Source organism: Siniperca chuatsi, linkage group LG18 (assembly GCF_020085105.1).
Source record: "Siniperca chuatsi isolate FFG_IHB_CAS linkage group LG18, ASM2008510v1, whole genome shotgun sequence".
NCBI lineage: Eukaryota > Metazoa > Chordata > Actinopteri > Centrarchiformes > Sinipercidae > Siniperca > Siniperca chuatsi.
In genome coordinates, this window is record NC_058059.1 from 12901331 (window position 1) to 12925935 (window position 24605).

General features: G+C 40.7%; 1 protein-coding gene across 5 annotated transcripts in view; it reads left to right on the forward strand.

Annotated features, from left to right (window-relative positions):
* The window catches only part of unc5cb (unc-5 netrin receptor Cb), a 112203-nt gene that overhangs the window by 33573 nt on the left and 54025 nt on the right, over window positions 1–24605 (forward strand). Inside the window, exon 1 of one of the 5 annotated variants that reach the window (XM_044173835.1) lies at window positions 18150–18174. The exons of the other annotated variants lie outside the window; for them this stretch is intronic. Within the exon in view, the coding sequence (XP_044029770.1) occupies window position 18174 (1 nt within the window). The 5' untranslated portion in view covers window positions 18150–18173. Of the gene's footprint in view, window positions 1–18149; window positions 18175–24605 lie in introns of those variants that run through there. 5 annotated transcript variants of the gene reach the window in all.

The following is a 24605-nucleotide window of genomic DNA, read 5'->3' on the forward strand; positions in this document are numbered from 1 at the left end:
CAACATTCAGAAACAATAAGTAATAAGGGAAAGAGAAGGGAAGATAAGAGATGGGTCTGTAATTATTTAATATTGAATGATCCAGGTTGCCCTTATTTAGAAGGGGCTCAACAACTACAGTTTTCAGTGATTTTGGAAAAATGCCTGATAAATAGTGCTCTCACAAAGCAGAAAGAGTTGCCATTGGTGATATATTGATTGGAAATAATAGTTTATACATGCTAATCAGTCATCTGATCCACAAAAGATGAGCTTTAAAATGTGAGTTCTACAATGATGATGTCAATACTGATATCTGGGCTGCTTGAGGAGAACATGAAGTAGGTTTTAAGGTTACTTTTTGTGTTTTTCAGGAAGGATGTATCATAGTCATTATCATTTCTCTTTGCTAATCGTAGCTTTCAAGTGTTGGAAATTGGAATCAACGTGAGTTATCGTGACTTTTTTTCAGCCCTCTAGATCCTCTTTTCATTCAACAGTATGTTTAGTAGGGTTGTCGTCTGTCTTCACTACTTCCCTCCAGTCAGTTAAGCTGGGATTAGTGTCTCTTTGTCCCCCTGACTGGCAGCACAGAGTCTGTGACAGACCTGAGAGGCATCAGAGTCCCATCAGATCAACCACACTAATTAACTTGTTTAAACAAACTGTGAGTGAGAGTCAGGAGAAAAGCTTTCAGTCCCCTTCAAAAAGCCATTAAAAGGGAACAGGGAGGGGGACTAAAAGTGACACAAGAGGGGTGGTGTGCAGTTTCATCAATGGCCTGGAACCTGAGTCTTTTGTGAATGTATGTACGTGTGTTTATGTGACGGACAGAGAAGATTATGTGGCTCTAAGTTCACGGTGCAGGTCGGTCAGGACTGAGGAGCTTTCTGAAGAATCCCAGACGTGAGCAACTTAACCTTTGACCTCTGTGTACTGAGCTCAATCAGTGACTGCAAACAGATTCTAGAATGAAAGAAAACAGAAAATGCAGGGAGCATTCAACAGACAACTAAACCTACCCAAGGGAAAGTCCTGAACCACAGCTTCATTGTTAACTCCATTTAGCTTGGTAATTGACCTTCATTCATACCCAATAAATCAGCCATTTTGTTTCAGCTCCCAGACACAGTATGAGTGTACTTCTTGAGGCTGTGCACACAGTGATATAATATGATTGTCACACACCAAGCTGTTTTCTAATGCAGTCACTGGTTTTGCAATAGTGATTATCTCTGTAGTATCTGATTGAGGCTTCTTTATACTGTGTCATCCACATTGTCACAGCCTGCACTAATGAGCTCAGCTTACCACCGCTGCAACAAACTCACACACACACAGACCTTCATAGAGTTGTGTATATAATGCGTGTCACCTTTTCCTTCCTCCTCCTTCTCTGTGCAGGGCATGTGTGTGTGTGTGTGTGTGTGTTTGTGATTGCTGGCATTGTAATTAGACGAAGGGCTATTATCCAGTAAAGATGTTTTCCCTCACAGACCAGCGGAAGACTTGCCTTGAGGATTTTGCGGCTCTGAGAGTTAATAATAGAAACGTTCAGGTTGAGTAGAGGCAGCATTTCCACAGGGCTTCGTTTAGTAATAAAAAGCCCCGGTCAGTGTGTAGTGGACAATCACACACACGTACTGGCACACACAGAGAGAACATTGCACACCCAGTGAGATGTCGGAAGAGTTGTATCTTGGGCTGTGACATCGTCAGCTGCAAAGACTCTACTAGGTTAAGTCACATCTACACATAAAATCTTCCTTAAATATTATCCTTATTTCTTTACAAAATTCCTCTGCCACCAATTACTGCACAGCAAACACACATAAACAGATACACAGAGCAGAGGAGACAACTCCCCCCCCCCCAGACAGAGGAAATGAACACTGGGGAATTTATCTCCCATGCTGGCATTGTTTCTGCCTGGTGAGCTCTGAATTAACACATTTATTAAAGTGCTGGGTTGAGACCTCCACTTATTACAGGGCAGAACTGCTGAGCAGGGATTGTGTGTTACATGCTTTGTAAAAGCACAAATTGAAATGAAAGCTGTAGATTAGCGAATTAAAAGATTGGAAAATTAAAAGGAGGCTATCATCACTCGTATCATCCACATATTTACACTCAGGGCCAGAGAGGCCTTTGAAATGCACACACAAAAATAAATTGTGTGTGTATTACATGTGTTGACTCATTTTAAAACTGTTTGCTTGTATTGCTATAGTCTCAACATACAGATATATTATACTTTTACTTCTCCATAATTTGGAAAACAGTTTACAATTTCTCTGTATATGTTTTCTGTGTCTTTGCAAAGTCACACAGTCACTGCTGTCAACATTTGTCACTTCAAAGAAAATCGCACTTAAAGACACAAGCTAGAGGGGATAGCAAAGATCTTAGCGTACAGGATTGTGTATGCATGGAGTATTTTGTGTAATTTTCTGTCTTTTGTTTATTTTTTTGTTTCCCAGCTACATGATGGTTTAGTCAGGCTCCATTTGAAACTGACACATCCCTGTACATTTTTAGCAGAATTTGGCACAAAGAGGGAATAATAAATGAAGAGGCAGTCCAGTTTGGGCAGTTTGAATGCATGTATTAGATAATCTTTTGGCTGGTTACTGTGTATTTGTTAGCGTTAAATGGTGCTGACTATTGTACAGAAAGTTTGCAGAAAGGAAGGGTGAACATGGCTGAACACATGGGTGCAGGTTTAAACCCTCAGGCACCCTGGCCAATCACAATCACCCTTTCGCACAGGCAACTAATTTAGGGCCCATGACAGAATGTTACGTAAGTGGAAACAGTCAACTTTATAAACATTCATTCTTTAACAGGATCAGAGAATCCCTCAGTACTTCCCTAAAACAAATGTTAACATCCAGTCAAAGTTTAGAGAGGGAGCAGAGCAGGAAATATCCCTGATTAATAATTGGATTGGCTCATAAACTCAGCAGCAGATTTGCCAGCAGTTGAATACCAACTGCACTGATTCTTGATCAGACTCCGATGTGCAGACTGGGAAGCTGTGTAGGCCCAGTGATATGAAACCCCTTCTCTGTCTCTCTCTCATTTCCTGTGGTGTTTCCTGCTCTTTTCCTAGTGACTGTGCTGCTTCTGTCTTGAGGCTGGAAGGTAAAGCAGTAGCTTTGATTTGATGCATGAGCAGCAGTCTTTAACTTTGCCCTCCAGCATTCTTTTCTCCTCTGCCGTGGACTGATGTCTCAGGGGCACCTCATCTTCTGTCTCTCAAACTCCTTCATCCACCCTGCCTCCACCTCTACCCCTACGGCTGCTGCAGTCAGCTGGGCTAATGGAGCCACTTACTGCCCCTTTAAATCTTAACAGTGCTGGTTAACCCTTTATTGATGTTCCTAGACCCCTCAGCTGCCTGCAGGCTGACCAGACTGTAAATCTACAACCTGGGCTTGATCAGCTGCTCGCAGGGAGGCTTGACTGAAGGCAGGCTCGGTCATTAGACAAAAAGAAAAAACGTAACTATAACCATTTGTCAAAAACTGAACAGTGAAGGGTGTTTTTACTGCAAGCCCTTTGTTCTGCTTTAAGGCTGTTGCCTTCTGGTGCCTACAGCAGCCACAGGAGATGGGACATACTGAACATTTTGTGGTTTGCCAATTTACACAATGAGACAAAAGTTAAAACGAGTAAAAGTACTTGACTCCACTGGTGTGCCTTTATATCTGTATCTAATTTCTATTAGCTTGAGGCATGTTTTGTTTATTTTTTGTGGATATGCTTTCCATGACAAGCTGGCAATGACACGTTTACAGCCGAATTCAACCCTTGTGTCTCTACATCAGATGGATCAGCCTCAGTGGCAATGGGTAATCTGATCACAAAGCTAAGATGTATACACTTATGAGTCCCACTCACTGCAATATGAGCAAGAGTTAAATGGGAAAAAATGAGAAAAGAGGGAGAAAAGTGTGTAAGAGCGGTGGTTGCGAGTGAACATTGACAGGCAGCTAGAACATACTTCTCGGATCATTTCCGCTTCTATATTGAAGTTTATGGTTTGTAGATTCTACTGCAGTAAAGAACGTATTTTCTGAAGCAGATGTTGGCTTTTGATTGATTTCTTCTTTGCCATATATCTCACAGATGCTCACAAATGCTTACTCTGTGTTCCTTGACTATTTGTAATACAGAGACAGACTAAAGCCTTAAAACCATCAACAGATCTCCCCCGAGACACTTAGAGCTTTATGTAGTCTGGAGTGCTTGTCCAAATATCTAATAACCCATCTTTAGTCTTTAGGCTTCATCCCACCCTCATCCTACTCGTCTATGCTATCCCACCCGAGGCCTTCAATGGAAGGAAATGTGTTTACTCAAAGGAAAATATGCTGGGTCACATGCAATAGTGCAGCTGACCACCTCCATTGGTATTCATGTACCCTGCAAGTATATACACCCGACAGGTGGCCTCAACTGTGGCCCAATAAACTCCACAAGACTGCTTCTCTTCCTTTTTTCTCCCGCTTCAAAGCCCGCCCTCCGTTCCATAGGCCAGCCGTATCCTTTTACCTCAGGCAAAGTTGGTCTGATGGTCTGGGACATGTTAGCCAGCTGCCAAATGAAAGGGGATAAATCATGCAAATGAAAACAAATAGAGCCAGGTCTGCTTAACTCTAATTAAAGCTGGTTCCCCTACTCTGTAAACTCTACTTCTACATGCTTGATGGTGCACCCGGAAACATGTGTTCCTCCTGAATTCCTCCATCTCTGAAACAGAGCCATGTGTGGCTGCACAGGGGGGCAGGGGTATGACTTTCAGGGGCACGCACTCATCAAATGTTCTGCTCTGTTCAATGTTCTGTACAAACATTCGTCCCAGTATACGACCAAGATACCATTTACGTGTCATTTTAGAAGTGACAAGTGTAGAAAGAATATACTGTAATGTCGTACTGATTGAATGTACTGCAGTTTATTTGTATGCAATTTGAAAATGTATACTTGTGCTAATTTATGTTTCTCTCTCTCCTTTTCTCTCCCCTTCTCATTTTCCTGCATCTGGTGACTCCTCTGCATATAGGTAAGCATATTCATAAATATGTATTTTTGCTACATTATTCCTCATCTGTATAGTTTGAATCATCTGGTGCAATTTACAAAGTTCACTAGTATGAATATGAATTATACATGCATGCATCCAAAAGCCATTGCTTTAGTGGTTGAACTTACATAAATGGAGAGCCAGACTAATGAGCATTGGCTGGCTACTAACTTAATGAGATGCAGGGATCGGCCTACATGGACCTGCCCCCTGCATGGCATGTATCACTCTGCGGCACTCACACTTTCTCGTTTATATTATAATGTGTGTCAGGGACAATTTTAGTTGTAATGGGTCTATTCGGGGAGATGGAAATGCTAGCTGTGACTGGTTTATGTGTGTGTAGGTGTTTCATCACAAATCAAACGCTACATTATGGAGGAAGAATAGATAAATCATTTTTTTGATTTCCATATTCCCCCAGTATAAATGAGACATAAATGTAGCTATATCTGGAGATATGAGACGGAGATAGTGGTTTAGAGTTCCTCAGAAACACCTTAGATATATACTGTTGATGTCTGTTCACCAGCACACCCTTATCTGTAGCCCACTGGTTAGCCGAAAGAAAATAACAAGTTGCCACTCTTTGTAATCCTCGCCATCGCAGGGCTCAAAGGTTCCTCTCCAGTTTACTGTAAAGTAGCTCAGTTGTCGTACAGTGGGAGGCAGAAGTGCCCTCCAGCAATGGTGATATCTGCTCTACCAGAATGCATCTGTACACTTCTACACAGGGAAAACAGGAAGGCTCACTGACCCATGGACTAGTTCAATTAGCATTCGCCAATGACACCTGCTCTCACCAGCAACACACAGTACTAGTGTGAGCGTGCATGTGTGTGTACGTGTATTTTGCTGGTATTACTGCACATCTCCATTAAATATTAAACAGGCTGGGAGTGCACTGGGGTAGACCTCTTGTTCCCCTCTCTCATCAAAAATAAAAGGGCAGCAACTTTAAAGTATTTGGAAGATGGAAAAAGGAGAGGGGAGGTAAGAGAAAGGACTTTTATAATAGCTAGAGGAAAACAGCAGGGGGGATATGGGCAAAATACTAGCAAAATAAGTGAATTATTAAAATAAAAGATTAAAGTAATTATTAAAGTAAAAAGATTGTGGACAAATTAGGCTTTGTGCTGCAGCTCATTATGTGTTTTCAAGTTTTAGTAAAAGAGCTGTAGACTTTATAACACCTGCTGCCAAACCAGGTCAGTTTTAACTTAAAATGTTGAGGAGAAAAGACGGATAGAGTGTAGTGAAGTGAGGGTTAAAGGTCAGAAAGTGGAGCCACCCAGCTCGTAATGGCTTTAACCTCTGACTCTCAGCAGTGTCCTGAGTCGTCTCTCAATGCAGCATGATTGACAGCTCGGCAGCGCTTCACATTCTTATGTCCTGTGTAGACAGGAGAGAAACTCCGGGTGATGTAAATTTAAACTCCAGATTAAAACAGAAGCACAGAGAATCGCTCTATAAGACATCGGCATTCTAATTGTACTTGTACCTTTTGTACTTTGCCTTTTCCCACAATCTTATGATGTAAAATGCTTTGTCACCATGATGCAAAATGCTGAAAGTTTATTTCCAGGAAGCCCCCTACTGTAGTGTGGCATTTGTGCTTCCTTAGAGTCAACAGTCCCAGCTTTCTCTCTAATAGAACAGAGGACTTCAAACGTGACTAATTGTTATCTGTTTGTTTGTTAATGTGCCTCTTGTTTGGTGCTGTTGGGAACAGATGTGCCTGATGAGCTTTGTGAAGTGGCGAGCCTAATCAGTAGCGCAATTATAAGTTGTGGAGTACATCATCTGCATGAGCTGAGGAGGAAAATAAAGTTGTTGTTGTTTTTGATTTGCTGTACATGCTGCATCTTGAGCGTGTCTTTTTCACAGCTAGAGATCTGCCAAGTTAGAAGGAGACGAAGAAGAGACATGCACTGTATGCCCGGTTCAGCAGAGGAAACATTAAGAATACGTGACGTAGGTGTGCTAAAGAACATCTGGCCTATAGCCTGAACATCCTGTAAAAAACTTACAGGAGATGTGTGTAGTGAGATGTGATTGATATGAGGATGGATCTGTTGTTGAGGGATGAAGGGAAGTGATATACTCCCTGACCTCTTTCCTGACCCTGTGTGGTGATGCCTGAAGACTTCAATGAAGGCCACAACCTCAGATCTCAGTGTGATAGATGCCTCAGGCTTCACCAGGATGGTCTGTGAACACCTACTGAGTCTATGTAGTGCAGTGTAGATGTTCTAATCATGGGGCTTAATTTTTTTATTCAGAAATAAATGTTTTGTAGATATACTGTACTACACACATAATCAAGTATGAATCCCCAGATTAAAATTTTTGTCTGTTGTCTGAAAAAGCTGTTAACTTAGGAAGTGTAGACTTTGTAGGTTACTAGGTTAGTTAATTACACATTTCATTATTATAACCCCTCAAATTCACAGTAAGACATTTCTTTAATTTTGTTTCCTGGGTGACCTCACATTAGACCTTTTAGCAAATTATTATTTTTTTTTATGAATGTTATAAATAAATACCATCTTCCTTAAAAAGATGTTTTTCATGTTCACAGCAGATTGCAGATGTGATCATGCTTAGGGGAAGCAGTTTGTGCATGAGTTTAGACTCCTGTCCAGCAGATCATACTGATTTTCCCCTCTGAGTGCTGTGTCCTTTGGCACACTGGCAAAGGGTCCTGGATGGCACCCGAAATGCACAGGGTCTTGAGGTTATGTTAGAGCGGCACACAGCTTGGCAGGAGAGGACACACACTCCTCTGTCACTGCTGTAGCATAGAAACATATTAAACTGTGTGGTCTCAAATGGAAAACATCAGGCTTCATATCATCCAGATTAACACAATCAACAGTATTTGTCAAATACATCTCCCTAGAAGCATTACTGCATGGGGATATTTGGGTGGAGTTGCATTAACATAATGAGATGCATGCTCAGCTCATTCCCCAGTGAATTTATAATGCTTGTGTCTATTCCTGAAAAGAGTAAACTCACTATGTTATATTTCAATTCCTGTGTGGTTAAGTAAATGCTTATTTGCTTTTTAAGTTCCTCCCCTTACACATGTAATACCAAAAGAAAAAACAGCCAGGATGTACGTGGATTTGTTTGCCACTGTGTCTTTCCTAAGAATCCCTTTTTTGATTTCCTCCCCCTCCACCTTCCCTTCCTTTAGCTTATGTTGTGTCACACAAACCCTCCATCCAAGGAGAGAGTCTTAACTGCTTATAAAGAGTGATTTACACTTTTATGTTGATGCGTACCTTCACCATAGGTTTCTGCTTCCATTAAATTAGACATAGGGCCTTTGCTACAAGAACTTTTAATTGGTCTGCCTGGTCTTCATTATATTTCCTCACAATATGGACGAGGTCATAAGTTTTACTTTTCAGGGTTTCTAGCTCAATTTACTGTTGCTCATCTAGAAACATTATATCCATTGCAGACCTCTTCTCAGTTTTTGTTGCCACTATGTGTCACAAAATGAATATGAAAGAATCCAAATGCTATTACCTTGGGCCTTTCTCAAGAAATTAATGCATAACACTTAAATTTAGTATTTCAGTTGGAACTGTGACAATTAAAGGGTGAAGGCTGCCCAGACCTATAAATCATTTGCTACTCTTTTCGCACCCACAGCTATGGTGACACCTCAATACAGAGGTACAATTCAGGCTTAAAATGAGGCTTTCCGTATGTAAGTAGATGGTGCATATTCTTCTTCTCCCCTCCCTGATTATAGTACTGCAAAATCCAAACTGAACCTTGGCAGCGACCAAATCCAGATTCCGCCAATGAAACAGAACTCTTGGCAGGCTGTTGAGAGGCCACACATCTAAATTTACCACACAACACATCAGAGCTCAACGCACTTCACACCACTTCTGTGCTCTGAATGCAGAAATGTGATAGAGATTTTGATATGTGTGTGTGTGTGTGTGTGTTCATGCATTCTTCTCTGTTTGTGTATGCATATCTGTAGATGTGTGTTCATTGTGTGCATGTTTTTGTTTGCATGTCGGCACGGTGTGAAAAGCTGTCTTTGTGGAGTGTGATATGCTGAGTGTGTCCCTGGCACTGTGTAGGAGATAATGGCAGCAGACAGAGGCTAATGTACAGTCCTATAAACAGTAATGGATCCTGTGGGGATAGAGAGCTAATATGAAACTGGTAGGCCACTCTCATGGTATATTGCCTTTAATATGGCACTGTTGACACACTGCACAGCACATGAAAGGTAAGAATATTTAGACAAACAGCAAGAATATGACATGACTATATTAAAAAGACATTAGGAAAATACGACCCAGGCACTGGGAGAGGCTCAGTGCTGAGCTGCAGTCCCCCTTGCCAGCACATGGAAGATCACATTTTTGGATTTTAATAGTTTTAGATTATTCCAATGAATCTGAGATAGGATGTGATATGATGCTGATTTTATCAGTCTTCCCTCCAGTATTGTGTCATTAATCTCAGTGCACATTATTTATTCCTCCTTTTATTAACATAATGACAAATACTCAAAATACAATGCCTCTGGTAAGAACATTATTTTTATGTGTTTCATGGAGTACACCAGGCTCTTCATAGTCTCAGTGATTATAGCAAAAAAAAGTTATGATAATGTTTAGTGTAGTCAGGGACAGTGGTGCTCGCATGACCAGATACACCATTAATCATTCTGTCGAGAAAGGAGGGAGGCACGGCTGGAGAGGGAGCATGGTTTGGAGGGGGGTCGGCATAGGGGGCAGTGACAGTTTGGCAAGGTGATGTGAGCTGAACTACTAGCCTGTGGAGAAGTCCCCCCCCCCCATATCACACTATCTCCTCCCTCTGTAGCTACCACTCTCTTTCTCTCTGTCACCTTCTTCTCTCTTACCAGACATGTTTTCATCCCCTCTATTTAGGCAGTGTGTTTACCCCCTGGTGTGTATCTCCTGGGCCTGACTGTCACTCACACTACTGAGTGTTAGACCGCACATGTCATGTGGAGATAGGATATATTGAATTTTGAGATGTGTGTGTGTGTGTGTGTGTGTGTGTAGTTGATATGTGAGTTACAGTATATACACACAGTATATTCAGTATATACATGTGAGAAGGACAATAATCCAAATTTATCAAATAACTGACATTATGAATCTCTTACCGAAATTAATGAATCTCTTATGCCAACCAATCAGCCTACAGCCCAGTGTATTTGAATGGTCATACTGTAATTAAATAAGTATAAAACAAGACTAAGAGTCTACAGCCATGCTAGTAGCTCTGTACCTGTGTGTTAACATGTTCAAAATGACAATGCTAACATGCTGATGTTTAGCAGATAATTGTTTACTTATTTGCTAATTAACACTAAGCACAATGCACAGCTGAGGCTGAGGCTGACATTAGTTTTGCAGGTATTTAGTCATAACCCAAAGTATTGGATGAAGTAAAAATTCGACCTGCTGATGGTGCTAAGATGAAAAGCTATAAAAAGTCACTCTTAGGGACACATGAATGTATGTACAAAGTATCATGGCAATCCAGGCAATAGTCATTCAGACACTTCAGTCAAAATCACAAATGTCAACCTGATGGTGCCACTGGAGGAAAAGTTCTCCAAAATCATTAGGATTCATCTTTTGGGGACCATGAATTTCATGGTAATATTTAATAGTTGTTGAGGTATTTCATTCTGGACCAAAGTGGTGGACCAAGTGACCTACCACTAGTGTGGCTAAAAATTCTTATATATATATATATATATATATATATATATATATATATATATATATATATATATATATATATATATATATATATATATATATATATATATATATATATAATATTTTAAGAAAAATATGATGATACTTGATACCGATTTTAGGTCATATCATCCAGAATTATATACGACTGTCTGTGAATTTCTCTGCAGTAAGTTCACTGTGTAGTCAGACTTTTTTTGTGATTACTGACTAATATGATCTGACAGTAAATGTCACTGTAGCAGCTCTTCGTCGTAGCTGTCGAGTGAAAACCTTTCATGTTTTAAATTCAGTTCAAGGATTACATGCTCTTTAATGGGATGAGAAAAACACACACACACCCTTGATTCATGAAACCATTTTAAAACCGATTAGATAAATTCAAGAACACATGGTCATCAAACTAAAAATGACAAGATTGTAAAGTACAACTCACGCTTTACATGGTGAGTTGTCATGTAATTACTTACACCTTCTGACAGCTGAAAACAATAAAAAAGTTATTTTTGAAATGATTTCTTTCTTTGGTAAAGCTGATTTGAATGTCAAGTACACTGCATGTAGCTCACATGGGCCTGGAAAAATAACCCCACTATGATCTGTGGAATCCTGATATGAACTGGAAACAGCAGTGGTCATTCCTCAACACAACCTCAGGGATAATTGGTTTTTAGAAAAACATCCTTTGGTAGATTTTCAAACATTTTTGAAAGGTTCATCCCTGTATGTGTACTCTTTGATCTGTCAGCTTGATTTCCCTGTGAAGTTTCTTAGTGTATTTGTGTGTCTGCATTAGTGGGAGCTATTGAACACATGTGAGCATGCATGTGTGTTTTTGCATGTGTATTATTTCATGACTGAAGGCCATGTGTGTAGAAGTGTGTAACAGTGACATCAAGAGCTTGCCATAGCCTGGAACCCCAGGGAGTTGCATCAGCATGGCAGCCAGACACTTCGCTATCTGATATGGTTGTCATGTCTAAGTTAACCTTTGAGCCTAGCCTGATTTATAGTATTAAAGATATAAAATGCTCAATATACAGTAGTCATATTTGAAAAATTACAAGAATTTTTAAATATTCCTTTTGTCTTTTTTGTCTCTCTTCATGTCTCCCTCTCTCTGTCTTTTTCTTGCTCTGGTTTACTAGTGAGGCTTCTGTGTCAGTTGTGTTTTAAACACCTGCTTTGAGAACAGAGATCAGTCATGTGGAAAAGCCCAACAGAAGCCTTCAAGGGCTGCGGATCACAGGCAAAGTCAAATATTTGGGTATGGAACGGCGGGGAGGTGCACAGAAGAAATCTTTTCATCCCTCCTCCCCAGATGAGGATTTCTGCAGCTGTCAGAATGCATCTTAGGGTTTTGGGGAATGAGTCCCAGCAGGTGACAGGGTGAGATACATACACCAAAGAGGCTGATTACAATATCCCTCTGTTAGGCCAAGTAGCTCACCATTATTGTCGTAAAGGGAAATATCACTGAATTTTAAGCTTCAGCTATGGCATTCCATATGTATATCGTACTGTAAGAATGTTTAGTTTGTATCAGCAAACATCTCTCTCCTTTCTGTTAGTGCCATAGTTGAAAACAAATTGGTTTGAAAAACCTCATTGGAAACAAAGTAAAAAGTAATTGGAATAAGTTGCTGGTAGGACATGTAGGATGCCGAGGAAGTAATCCAACTGCTTACTCTATATTCTTGCAATACCTAAATTTTTATATTGGCATCAATTTTACGTTAATGACAACAATACTAGTACATTTTGAGCCCAAATTCACTTTTGAGTGTTTCAAAAGTGTGTTAAACCACAAACCTGTCGCTGTAAAGTGTGCTGTGTCTCTGAGTTTACTGATAAGACTACTGTAGGCCTTGGATTAAAACAGAGAAAGTGAAGAGGAGAGTTTCAAAATGTCCACCTGAGGGCCTTGTAGATGAGTTTTCGGGCGAGTAGAAGCACTCCAACTTTCATTATGATACTGTAGTCTGCCTTTAATGCAGGCAATTTTAAAGCAGCACAGGTGGAAGAACTGACTGATCACACTAAAGAGGAATAACATGAATGTCTTCAGTTTAAGGCAACATTTCTAATGGCACTTTAACCAAGTGCTGGTGCCTGAAGTAGGAATCTTGTTCATTGGTGAGCGTGAGAAACATTGTGTAGTGGCAGCAACAATGAGGCAACCATATCAGATTGTTGTTGTGAAGAGAGAGCTAAACTTCCCAAATGATCATGAGCTTAAGCTAGTGACTCAAAAAAGTTGCCCACAGATATAAGAAACCAAGATGTTGCATACAATCTCTGTGTCATAAGGCTTACCGAGGTCCTGGGAACAGGGTTGGCTCGAAAAAAAGGTGGAAACACAGAGGGCTTTTGTAACCAATAAAATTACATTAGGAAGAACTTGAGAACTAATCACTGGTACCATTTCCAAATGTACAGCCAATTGAATGGGCTATATCAGGATTTACAAGATCACTCTATCTCAGTTTTTTTAGATCTCCACAAACTTGACAAGACTGAGCTTTTGCCAAAAGAGCACTTTGGGGATCTTTCAGGAAGAGCTGTAGATATGCTGGGAAAAGGACGTCAGGGCAGCTTGAAAAAGGATGGATGGATGCATTTAAGCTCTGATTACCATAGTATATGTCCAGTGCTGACAAATAGAAGGTACGAAAGAGAACAATCTGCATTGCTACCCCATGGAGTAGCCTCATTTCAGCTGCATGTATGGGCAGCAAGGTTCAGTATGAAACCAGGATAATTGGCTCAGTCTCTTTATGTCTGTTGCCTACTGTCATCTCTCTGCTCTAGTATTTTAGATATCTGCCACTGGGGAGTGTCAAAGAGATGAATGTGGTGAAGATGAGAAGAGGCAGCCTCCACTTTTTATACTGTAGAGCTATCGCTATCTGTGGCTATTTATCTGCATTTCCCTGTGGGTGACAGGGAATGTGGCTGAGCTCGGCTCTGGCTGAGCTCTGTCCTTGGAAGTGGGTGAGCAGCGGACAGGCTGGGAGTCAGACAGATGCCCTCAGCTTACCACAGATCATTAATGCATGAGGAAGATGGAGATGGGCAGTATCCTGTTCCACTGGAGAAAAGGTCACAGCCAGTAGAGACTGCAGAGGAAAGACAACATGAGTTGAGGGTGCAGAAAGATGCAAAGGATAGGAGAAGGAAGTAAGATAAGTAGAAGAGAGGGAGGATAGGAACCTGGACTATGAGGAAGAATTGTGAAGTGTGTTAATGGTATGTCTTTGCACACTCATGTGTATGGATGCATATTTGTCCATGTGTGTTTATGCATGCATGTTTCGCATTTGACATGAGTATATGAGATAGCAACATATCTTATTTACCCTTTGAATAAATAACTACATTTACATGGACTGCAGAAACCAACCTATTGACTTTATTCTAAACAAGACAGTTTTTTAATAAAGCTGTTCTCATGGGTTGTTAATAGAACTACTCAAGTCATATTCTCATTGACATGCTATGGAACAGAGCCAAATCAATGATGGCAGATGGTCCCTCCACTCCAGTATTAATCGTAATAAAAACCCTTTGTTGTTGCTTCGATTTATCCTCTTGCAAATTTTGCAAACATTCTTTTTAAGGGTATACATGAGAGTAGATTTTGATAGAGAAGCATCAAAGGTGATTCTCCTGGGAAAAACACCATGAACACACAGGGAGTTTGTCCTTAAGAGTACTCGTTAATGACGAGACACAGAATGGCATGTCTTACCTGGAGAGATTGTTTGGCATGTGTTGTCAAGCCCGAATACCACAAGATGCCAGATAGAGATTCACGGTTTGATAAAGGTGTAGACATGTCTAAAATGCCATTAATGCTTAGGTTAAAAAAAAAAACATACTGATAGGGATTTAGGACAGTATTGCACTTCCATAAAGTCGGGGGACTTGCAAGAGACAGATAAGAAAAAGAAGGGTCAAAAATAATGCAGTAGAGCCCAAGATGTTCAGACTTTGCTCCTGAAACACTGGAACTCATAATTCAGTTCAATAAAGTATTTTGTTGATCCTCCCTGCCTGTGAATTTGGACTGTAGTCTGCAAGTACAAGTTGAGATACCTGGGTGATGTCACCTGAGTAATTTTCTCAGACTTTACAGAAGACATTATGCAGCTGTTTTCATAGGCTGTGTAGTACTCTCTGTGACTACTAATTATATTTGACATGCAAAATTGGTGGTGTCCCTTTTAATGTTGCAACGTTGCAGTCCTTGTAAGCATGTAACTTAGCTAACCTCTACCTCTCTCCTCCTCCATCTTATGCTCCCTAGGAGAGTGATAGTGATGAACCATTTCATGATTGCAAACAGTTCCACACAATACACACAATATCCATTATTAAATGTTTCCAATTTTCCCCTCCTCATTTAATTTTGCAGAGATGAGCATTTTAAGCCGTTGGTGCGAATTTGTCTTGTGAGTGTGCACATTCCATATGAGACGCTGGAATCCGCTCTGCTCAAGCGTGGCTGTGTAAATGGCTGTTGTGGCTAGGAGGTCGGCATGTTGTGGCTGGCTGTGCCTCTCTCGCCGCAGTCAGCCTCTTTTTATCCATGGGGGGCCATAGCTTGCTTTCTATTGCTGGAGGTAACGGGTGGGGAGTGAGGGTGGGGGTAGATGCACATACTTGCTCCTCATTGCCCCTCCATTATATGTGGTTGACCTATTTCAGCAGTGAGCAGCAGAGGAGGGGAGAGAGCTGGGAGGGGTACAGGGCAAAATCACAGGCTGACAGAAGTCCCCTGGTGAGTGGAGCTGGGTGTGTGATTCCCTAATGCAGTCACCCCCCACACTTGCACAAAACACACACTCACACACTAACTGCCCTCCATCCCACCAAGTGTTTTTTCCTCTTAACACATCCATTAACAAGTGTGAGGTCTGTGCATGCTTGTATATGTCTTTCTGTGTGTGTGCATGCATGTATGCGCATGTAAAATGTATGTGAGGGGGTCTGTGTGTTTCTGTGTCTATCAGGTGTTGGACAATGAATCACTATGGTCAAATATGGTCCAAAATCTCCCATATGTGTTCAACTGGGTTGAGAGCGGAAGGCCATAGCAAATGATTTGCAACATTTTCATACTCATCAAACACTTCAGCGAGCTCTTGTGCCCTGTATGGAATCATTTGCATTTGTTTTGTATTTCCACTCATTTATTCAGGTTTTTCCTTTGACACTTGTCTGTATGAGTGAATGTGACCCTAGTCACATGGGGACAACTCTAAATACAAATATGAATACACCCAAAATCCAATTAGAACATGTAAGGACCTGATCACTCAGGCCTCATTCTGACGTGGTTGGGGATGCATGAGACCACATATGAAGAACGGCCTCATCTTTTCAGTATTTGCACGGCAAGACAAAGCTCCCAAACACAAAAACAAAAGTCTTTACCAGAGGCGAGTTTCCATCTTGTTTCTTGTTTCTCCCTCTCTCTGTCTCTCTGATTTGTAACAGCATACTTTAGTTTTCAACTTTTTGTGCTTTTTTTTGGGGGGGGGGGTTTAAACCAGTATACAGATTTTCTCATCACAGAAGAAACAAAAAATGTGAGAACAGCAGCGGAATCAGCTCATAAGTGATCACTCAAGATATATTTGAGATGCACGGTTCCAGTTCCAGGTGTGAACTGCCATCTATCTCAACCGGATATAGAAACAGTCCGGATATATCTGATGCTCTGATATCATGTTTGAACAGGGTCATAGTGACAATATCTGTGTTTATTGGTGTGTAGGCATGCCTTCATATTTCCTCTTTTGTCTGTGTTTATTACACCATAAAGAAGCCGCACAATTATTGTGCATTTGTCAGTACAGCTCTTTTCTGGAAGCTCCACTCCAATCCATATAACCACGCATGGGAGCCGAAGGCAGGAAGCGCAGTGATATCAGCGAGAAGCGACTATTTGGCTTAGCAAGGATGCAATCGATCATCCAAGCTGGATATGGTGTAGTGCACTGTATAAGAGCCAATGTGAATATGATACCCTATCCAATGTGTAATAGCAGCTATGTTGCCATTCCTCTGCAAGCCAATATTACAAGGGAAAGGAACTGTGTGAAATGAGCTGAGGCAACAGACTTTTTGTTCTTCCCATTGAAGCCAGTATAACAAGCCTGATATGTTGATTTGCCAAATCCGGCACACATATAGCATTTTGAGGTACAGGTCTTGTAATTTTGTTGAGGATTATCTATTCTCCCTCCCTCCTCAAGGCCTGAGTTGGCAGGTAGAGTCGTGGTACACCACAAAACAACAAAGCCATCGCCCTTTTGCCTATGTGCAGCAACCAGCATGTTGCAGTTCTCTTTTATGAAGGAATGAGGGACTACACCGTCTTCTCTTTTATGCTTACAAAGCCCTTTTCATTTTAGGCATAAGCCCATTAAGCGTCCTGGTACCACTGAATAAACATGCAGGAAGAAACAGTAGTGGTATTGAAATATAAGGGAAAAATTCGGCACCACAAAACTATTGTGAGGCAGCCAAACATGGTGCAATTCCTGGTAAATTCCTTCGCAGCCCTTTTCATTTCAGTGAGCTCAGCAGATACGCCATATATTGCAAAATACTGTAGACTAAAGTATCCTGATGTAAGGGAAATATTCTTTAATGCATCTATCCTATGTGAAAGTATGTTGCAGTTGCAAGAATGTAAGCCCAATGAGATGTATTTTTATAATCATGAATGTGAACTGAATATCAAGTGTTCTCAGGAATGCAGATTCAACATGAGGAGCTGCATTAATTATAGTTTTAATTCATGGGAAAAAATGTCTGCAGCTAAACCAGCTTAGCCTACTGCATGTGTGCAAGTGTGATGATTCTTGCTGTTCCCTGAGATGTAAGGCAACATCATGAAAGCATAATAATGTGTTTGCAGTACCGAAATCCATAGCAATCCATAGAAATAACTCTAAATTAATGTACCTGTTGAAAAGGTAAATGTATGTAGATCAGCTTTTCAATCATCATTAGAACCAACAGTCAGGCCTGTAGTAGTACAATAAAACCCTAAACAATGAATGAGTAGAGCATTTACAGTAAAAGACCATCTGATTTGATAGGGACAGCTGTCAGAGTTTACTGAGCAGTCTGTTGACAAACAGTCTGATTACTGATCAGCTGGTCACTGTGCTTTTGACAGTGAGGCTCGTTAGAACTTATAGTAACACTAGCCAGCATCATCTGTGTTTTGCTATAGTGAATTACTACAGTATTCTCAACATAAATCCTGTCATGTTTTTTTTCAGAGCCCCATCCAATGATCTCTACACAGTAAGTAAAGAATTAGCATGTTGTACAACAGCGAGCTTGTGTAACAGTATTAAGATTTTAACAGCATTACAGCCATATCTAACACTTAAGCTGTTCAGCTCAAAGCAGCATAATAAATTGCTGCAAAAGGGGATAGAGTTTGTGTTTTGTGTGTATTGTGTGTCTGCGGTGCTGTGTGTGTGTGTGTGTGTGTGTGTGTGTGTGTGTGTGTGTGTGTGTGCATGTCATAACCCTCAGGGCCCGATATAGAGTCATGTCTAGTAGCTGGCTATTGCGGCTGGGGTCTTGTTTTTATTATCAACATCATAACGGTGGTGTGTGTGTGTGTGCCCTTTAATATATCACCTCCTGCTCTCCCTCAACTGATCCCGGGGCTAAGATTTATGATTCTGCATTACATCTGCCTTGTCACATTAATTCATCCATCACATACAGACACATGTACACACACGCAAACACCCCCCACACACAGTTACACCATCAAAGCCTGCATTAGGGCATACACCCATGTTTGGTTTATTATGGGATACAGTAAATCCTGATCTTCTCATTTCCCATCCCATCTGAGGTCTTTAGTAGATGGCTGCAGGTACCTTTATACAGCTCAGCAGCAAGGTTGGGGACACAGTTGAGGATATAGTTCGAGAGAGAGCACACTTAAAGAAAAAGGAGAACTTCTTAAAGCAGTGTTTGCCTTTTAATGGTTTCCCAGCCTGCAATTTGATTGACAAGATGGCGAGAATGCAATTTAAGAGGTTGATGTGTGTATGGAGGTTGTGTGTGTATGGGTGTGTGTGTGTGTGTGTGTGTGTGTGCGTGTGTGTCAGAGGAATAAGCAGGCAACCAGATTCAGTGACAGACATGGAGAATAGACTGTGCTTTGGGGACTGTGTCTCACACATTCTGACACACTTCCAGCCTGTAGTGTCCTTCAGATAAAGTGCTGCCAGGGATTTTTTGTGTGAGGAGGGTTGGACATTTGAGTGCTTCAGGATATACAGTATATGTGTGAGGTGTGCATGTGTGAAGTGTGTGTGCAAATGTGGGTGGTAGTACATACTCTTCCGCATAATGTCATTCTTGTATTGAGCACACACTATTTAGGAATGATTGGATAATTAATTGCCTTTTCTTGCTGTCATTTGGACTCACAATTATTATTGTCATCATCCATACATCTATGCATTCATGTATATCTTCTCTAGCTTTGTCTTGGTGTATAAAAAATGTTTAATTTAAACACATGGGTTTCTGCCTCTGCTAGTGTAACTGATTTGTGCATCAAGAAAAAATACTCAAATCCCTAACTTAAGTAAAATTATCAGTATCATAATAGAATAATAATGCATTAAATTCAAAAGTCCTGCATTCAGAATTCTGGTTAAAAGTGAATGTACTGTCAAAAGTGAATGTATTGAAGAACGGCTGATACATGTTGCCTTTGATCATGATGACTGAAAAAGACATTTAAACGGCTGCACATTTTCTCAGTTGTTAGCAGTAGGCATACAGTACACCTACTGTACCAACGAAAGGTTGGTACAGTAGGCGATCACTGTTTGATAGGTACTGATAGGTTCATATTTTTTCAAGTCTATATTAATACAACAAAGAAACACGTTTGTCTTAAATTATCAATTTCCATACACCAAGGGAAGGCTAGAGGAGTCATAAACATAGATATTAAAAGTGTGAACCTATCCTTTAACTTTTGAGATGTATTTTAATTGTGCATGGCAAATTCTTGAGCATTGGTATGTTTTTCATGCTATTTTTTTGCTGCAAACCTATTTTGCAACCTAGTTAGTACCTACAGCCATTAGATTAATGTAGTAGAGTGTAAGGGATTATATACACTTGGATATACACAATAAAAATAATTAAGGAAAGCAATTTAAACTGCTCTTCAGCCTTGTGTAAGTAAGGCTGATGAGCAGATTGGCAGATTTGTTTTCAGAGCAGTAATTCGACACAGAAAATGAATTAGTTATCGTTAATTTTCTTTGATATTTAGCCCTTCTTGAGTGCTTACAGTGGTGATGAATGGCATGACTGGTGAGAGATTTTCCCTGCTGTCTTTGTCTCTTTCAGTGTTGGTTCAAATCAGACACTGTAGTATAAAACACTTTTCAATACAGCTCTCATGTTAGACACAGGTGTGCTGATACCGTTTTGAGTTTTTGTTTCACCATATAATAATTCCTCCTTGATTCTTGGTGCCATTTTTCTCCCAGGAGATGTGATTTTGATATAAATGTGAGATGTTAAATTTGAGGGAACTTTTCCCAAGCAGTGTCTCTTTGGGGACTATGATGTCAAGTTTTAAATAATTTGAGATATCCTGTCAAATGTGAATGCAACAGTTTGTAATTATTATACAGACACTATTTTACATTCACTATTAATTTTCAGAGTTTATTCTGTTGGTATAAATAATGATGTAGCTTACTGTGATCAAGGTTTTTTGATGAGGTGATCCAGTGTTCCTATTGTCATCTTTCTGATTGTATGTTTTGCATTCTGATCCTTTGGCCTTTCACTGGTGGCAGAATTGGGCTGCCCGCTGCTCTGGGCCAATTAGCCGAAGTAGAGGCATCGCATCAAGCTATTGGGCACAGTCAGGGGTCAGCGTCTCCTCTGACAAAAACTGCTCCACTCCACAGCCCACCGGTCGGTATGGGGTAGGGTGATGGCCCTGTCTGGCTTTGGGCACCCAGTGGGGTGACATGTGACAAGTGAATGGGCATGCCAGTTTGTGCTAAAAGGACCAGTCGTTATGACTGCAAATTATGTCAAGCAAGAGGCGTCTGTATGCAGTGGCTCCTTTTAAAACTGTATTAAAGTGTTTGTGCATCAGTGAATGTGTGTGTTTGGCAGGCAGTGGGTGGGCGGAGAGGCACAGGAGCATGACACATATTCATATTGACACCTGTCATTGAGGCCTTGAAGCATAAAGACTGCAACCACAGAACCTGCATGAAGTTAATTGGGGTTTTCTATTGGGACTGTCTGTGTTTGAAGCCCTGTTCTACCTCTCTGGAAAGTGTTAGGTTGGACCCCCCACTCCTTCCTTACACCCCTTTGCCTCTCTTGTCTCTCCCGCGGACTCTACTCAGAGAGCGATGTCTGTGCCGTACCGCACCGCACCGTAAATTAGTCCCGGGTGGTGACATGGTGCTTGCTGGGTAATTTGGACAATGGGGCGTTTGACAGCTCACCCATCACAGCTACAGCGCCCCAGGGAGCCACTACTCCTCCTGAGCTTTTCTCTCTCTCCTTGCGCTCTCCTCTCCTCCCTTGGTGCTGATGGAGTGACTCTCTAAGTAGCAGCATCATTCTCCAATCAACCACCAAAATGGCTTTTCATCCAGGAGGGAGCAAATGGGGGGAGGGGAGGGGAGAGGGTGAGAATTATATACAGTGTAGAGAGGACGTTGAAAAACCGTAACTGCTGGAGAGTGAGCATAAAAACATTTAGAAAAGCGGCAGAAAAACAGAGATTGTGAGACTGTGATGAATGTGAATAAGAGTGATAAAACAACAAGATCCCAAAATGATAATAAATGATTTTACTTGGTAATGCATTAAAAAGCTTTCAATCAATAGGATAGGATAGGATATACAACTTACCAGCGTACACACAAACACATGCTCAGTATAAAATATTACATTAAAGTAAAAAAAAAACAGCTAAATGCTTTGTAATTATCATTGATAATGCCTTGTTTGTGCATCAAAGCAATGTGACCATTGCTAGTCTGAGATGAAAGACCTACATACATATATTGCTCTTGTACATTTTAACCAGTTGATAGTGTTGATGCTATTTGTGCATTTTATAAAGATCACTCAGTCATGGAACAAGGTGTCACCTCTGGTTATGACCTGGACTCCTTATTTTATTTTAATTAAAAGCATGCATATTAGTCTGTGTTGATTCTGAATATCAGAAAACAGATGAAAACTGGATTTATATATAAAAAAAATCAATAATACAAAATATGGTTCAAAATCTGGTTTTAAAAATGCCATATCCAGTGCAAACACTCAGCTTTTCATATATAGATTTTTTTAGTAGATGGAGTTTGGCACATTTTCTCCAGCACATTTCCATTTTTTGCTTCTATTTCGATTACCCAAAGAAATGTCTGACCAGTATTTCTTTGCAAGAGGACCTTTATTACTGGGGCGAACAGTGCATTCTTGCAGCACAAAACACAGCAACATTAAGATATGTGGTGACATAAAATCTGGATGAAAATCAATTTCTTCTTCTATTTTTATCATTTTGATGTATTAGAGCAGATGAAAATTGGTAAAAAGGAAAAGAAAATGATGAGCCTTAATTATCGTGATGCTTTGACCTTGCCTTTCCTGGCGCTGTGATGTGACTGGACAGACAGTGGCCAAGGCCTAGCATGACCCTGGCAACCACCAGCTGCCTCCTGCCAGAGTGCAGCCAGAGAGGACCAAGTGAAGGTCAGGGATGAGGACCAGAGAGAACATGTAAACACCCCCAGTGAGAGAGACAAGACTGGCTGTACAAAGATAGGAAGAGAGAAATGGTACTGTGCTCTGAAATCGATTACACAACCTAATGACTGCTTGTTATGTTATTTTTACATGAGATTCTCCTCTTTTCTGTCCACTTAATAACCGGAGGTCACCGCGGGATGGGGATGAAAGGGGGAAGGGAAGTCACAGGGTACTGTTTATCGCAAGAATGTCCATTTCTTAGTAGATAGATTTTAAATGCTTATCTCCAGGCCCACTACTCAGTACTACAACTGCTTTCTTCTCAGCTGTGTGTTTGCACTTTAGCACAGTGGGCTAGATTGATTTGTGCAGATTAATTTTTTCAATTACATCACATACTCGGGTAAAGATAAGACCCATGAATTGGACTGCTCTATAATGCCCTGATTGAATTAGTCATTTGGTTTATTTGGCGGCTTTAGTGTGCATGGGCTCTCTCCAAGTCATAGTGATTCTGGCTTGCAATGGAATGACCATGAGCTGTGAACTGATTGGGAGGTTAATGTTGGAGCTGCCTGACTTTTAACTTTAGCGATTGTCTGATGTGTTTTTCTTTACTTCTCCCCTGCTAGGTTGTGTGATGGCAGGATTCCCTAGAGATGAAATATGAGTGTGCTTAGCACACCCCAGCAGAGAGGCTCAGACAGAACGGAGTGAGGGAGGGGTCACTGGCCCCTAACAGTAATCAATAAATACCAAATACCTGCTGCAACCAAGCATTAGATGGGGCCCTGCGGACAATGTGTGTAGACACATTAGTGTATATAAAGCACTTGGCTGGAAAAAGACATTAGAGTGGAAGGAAGCCTGCACTCACTTTGCCTGTTTCTCATGGAGCTTCAAAATGATTTTGCTTTTAAAACAACAGCCACACATACTGATTTAAACCACTGGGCTATACTGGTCCAATACTAACAAGTATTGACTAAGGGAAGTCGTTACCATTGATTAATGTTCACTCAATATAATGGGTAGGTGTGCTCAATGCACATTTATAGGTAGATCTGATTGCCAGTCTATTTATCCTGCTTCAATTCACATGACAGCTGAGTGGTTTATTATTCTGCTTGACCACTCAGCTGCAAACCACCTCTTGTCCTTCCCTCATTGCGGCATAGCAACACATTACCTAGCAAAACTCCCCATTGTCTACCTATCTAGACAACTGCTTACCAGTCTTTTTCTCTGTCTGGAGGGAATGTATATATGATGGAAAGGAAAGTGAAAGGGAGATGGCAAGAGGGACAGAGAGGAGAGTGAAGACAAATAGGAATAAAACAGGAATGAAGAGGGAGAAGATTTATGCCAGTGTTCATCCTTGTTCAGCTTGACTCTCCCCTGATTGAAGGGAAACATTGGCCCAACTGATCTAGTGCTTTCCTTGGGACAATAAATCTGCGTGAGTACAGATAGAATAGAGAGAGCTTATCTTGCACAGTGGTGTCAGAGCCCAGCATTCAAAATCTGTTATTGCAGACACTCACAATATATGATATAAGAAATACAGTCTTACAAATATTCAGCATATGCGTGCAGTACAGGAAGATCCACTATAGTGCTGTATATACAGTATATATAGCATACATAGAGTGCATAATGTTTCATCTGTAAATATTTGTGGGAGTGCATTTTTATGTGTATTAATATCACATCTATTTGTCTCTATATATATTAACTTCTAGTTATTGCTTTGCCACTATTAAGATGTTAACGCTTTAAGCTCTTGGCTTTTGCATAATAATAAATAATGCGTCTTTGAAGTTGTATTTTTCAATGTAGATACTGGCCACATACCTTTGTAGACACAGTCATAAATAGCCCAACCATAGATGGGATAAAGAAAGAATTAGAAATAAATTATACAAAATTGTGTGATGGTCTGGTGTTTTTGCTTT